General features: G+C 45.2%; 1 protein-coding gene across 1 annotated transcript in view; it reads right to left on the minus strand.

Moving 5' to 3' along the window:
* LOC143127885 (phospholipid-transporting ATPase ABCA1) overlaps nt 1–2,500 on the minus strand; it is a 267,356-nt gene that overhangs the window by 202,088 nt on the left and 62,768 nt on the right. Inside the window, exon 11 of the mRNA XM_076289598.1 lies at nt 1,998–2,114. Within this exon, the coding sequence (XP_076145713.1) occupies nt 1,998–2,114 (117 nt within the window). The remainder of the gene's footprint in view (nt 1–1,997; nt 2,115–2,500) is intronic.

Genomic DNA, 2,500 nt, shown 5'->3' on the forward strand with positions numbered 1-2,500 from the left:
CCTGTTTGTCATTGTGCACGAAACTTCACACCAAGAAATTATCAGAAATATTGCTGGCTTGTGCGTCTTCAAGCGCCCCCTTTACGTTCGTCCTGATGCCTGTTAGTTGTTCGTGGATTGGCCTATATTTGGCGTTGAAAATTGAAACGTCTTTAGACATGAAAAATCGATTTTACAATCGATTCAATGAACAATTATGTCTCAAGAATCGAACAGGATTTTTTCACAAAAGTGACAGCCCTAATACTGTATATATATGATGTGAGAGATAGAGATAGCCTAAAGGCACACACAATGAGAGGGAGATGGGGAGAGAGAGGAGAGAGATAGAGAGAATGAGAGAGTGAGAGAAAAAAATGTGTGTGTGTGTGTGTGTGTGAGAGAGAAAGAGAGAGAGAGAGAGAGAGAAATGTGTGTGTTTGTGTGTGTGTGTGAGAGAGAGAGAGAGAGAGAGAGAGAAGAGAGGGAGATAGAAAATGAAGACAAAAGAAAATTGCTCTGCACATTTGTGTAAAGGTTAGGGCCGGGTAATGAATATTGGGCCTATGCAGAGCTCTCACATCCTCTCCTGTCTGACCATAAGCTCATTAGATGTGACACCAGAGTAATGGCACTGAGGGAGAGGAGAGAGGGAGAGAGGGAGAGAAGGAGGGAGAGGGGCAATACTGCAGAGAGTGAGAGAGATGGAGAGAGAGAAGGAACAGCACTGAGGATGTGGAGAGAAATGGATGAAGAGAGAGAGAGAGAGAGAGAGAGATGGAGAGAGAAAGGGGGGAAACACACCATTGAGAGGAGGGTGAATGAGAGAGAGAGAAAGAGCAGAGAGAAAGAAAACAAAGAGATAGAGAGGAATGGAAGAACAGAGATGGAGAGAGGGAACGGGAACATCACATAGACAGAGAGAGAGATGGAGAGGTTGAGGAGGAGTGAAACAAAGGGAGAGAGGAAGTTAAAGTCAGAGAGAGGGAAAGGAAGGGGAAAAGAGGAGGATACTGAGTGATGAAAGAAAGAAGAAACAGCACTGCGAGTTGGAGAGAACACTGTGAATGAGGGGGGGGGGGGTATGGGGAAGGTAGAAGAAGGTGATACGTGAGAGAGAGAGAGGCAGGGAATGAAGGAGGGAGAGAGAGAGGATGAGAGAGGAGAGACAGAGGAAGAAAGAGAGGAAAAGAGAGAAGAAAGGTGAGGGGTATAGGCAGATATAGAGAAAGGTGATGCGTGGGAGAGAGAGAAGAAAGGGGGAGAGGGAGAGGGAGAGAGAGAGGGAGAGGGAGAGGGAGAGGGAGAGGGAGGTGGAGAGAGAGAGGGAGAGGGAGAGGGAGAGGGAGAGGGAGAGGGAGGTAGGGGCAATATAGGAGGCGGATGGGGAAAGTAACATGCAGGAGAAATAAATGTTCATTTCATTCTAGGCTAATCCTCCACCCGCTAGCCAGGGTGACAATGATCACGTATTCACAAATGCAGGGGTGCCACTTGAGAACTGACGTCTTCTCTCAGGTGTGTGTGTGAGAGAGAGAGAGGGGGAGAGAGAGAGGCAGAGACTGAAGCTCATAAGCATCCGTCTGCGAGAACAATAGCAGGGCAGGTGGATGATCCAGTCGATATGATTGTCCTTGACTGCCGAGTGTGATTGAATTTGAGGTATGAAATCGCATAATAAGCATACAAGACTTCTAATCTGCCCATGATATGTGTAACTGCGGTTATCATTACTGTTACAGCTGACATTGTTTGTAATTAAGATAAATAAACTAGGGCTCTTTAGTTAATTCATTTCTGAAATGAATCTTGCTTAAGGTGATTTATCAATCATATAATCATCATCATCATCATCATCATCATCATCATCAACAACAACAACAACAACAGCAACAACAGCAACCACCATCAACAAAAAAACACAACAATTGTAATGATCATAGAACTACCACTAACACTACCAATTATTGCCAACACCATATACAACTACCACTACCGAATCACTGTCACCGACTTACCCTTAATCTATTGATTTGACTGCCATTTTGAAAGAAGTCCCAGATTCTTGGCTCATTTTCCGCCCAGGCCTCTCCCAGTGCCTTCAGCCTGGCCAGGGCATCGAACGTGCCATTTGCCTGTCGAAGCGCAGCCTGGGAGAGGCTGGGCAGAGAACAATGAGCCAAGTTCTAATACTTGAGGACCCTTCTTCTTCACATCAATGGCAATTGCAAGAAACACATCAAAGCAAAAACATATTGAAGGTTAGGTCAGACAGATGTCTGTATTGCCCATCTAAAGGAGCCTTTCAACATATAGGCTTCAAAATAACAGCTTCAAAAAACAGATTTGACCCCCAAATACCTATGAACCCCAATTGGCTTTCTGACTTCGAAAATTGTGTTAAAAAATTGTATTACTAGAACACTCTACTTCAATAATGAACTAAGACAAATGTTGTTGGCCCCAGCTGTGGCGCAACTGGCTGGGGCACCTGCACTGTACGCCAGTGACCCGGGTTCGA

Source organism: Alosa pseudoharengus, unplaced genomic scaffold (genome assembly GCF_046254945.1).
Source record: "Alosa pseudoharengus isolate Yale_2024_CS ecotype anadromous, Long Island Sound unplaced genomic scaffold, YU_APseudo_1.1 YU_APseudo_1.1_scf_17, whole genome shotgun sequence".
Lineage (NCBI taxonomy): Eukaryota > Metazoa > Chordata > Actinopteri > Clupeiformes > Clupeidae > Alosa > Alosa pseudoharengus.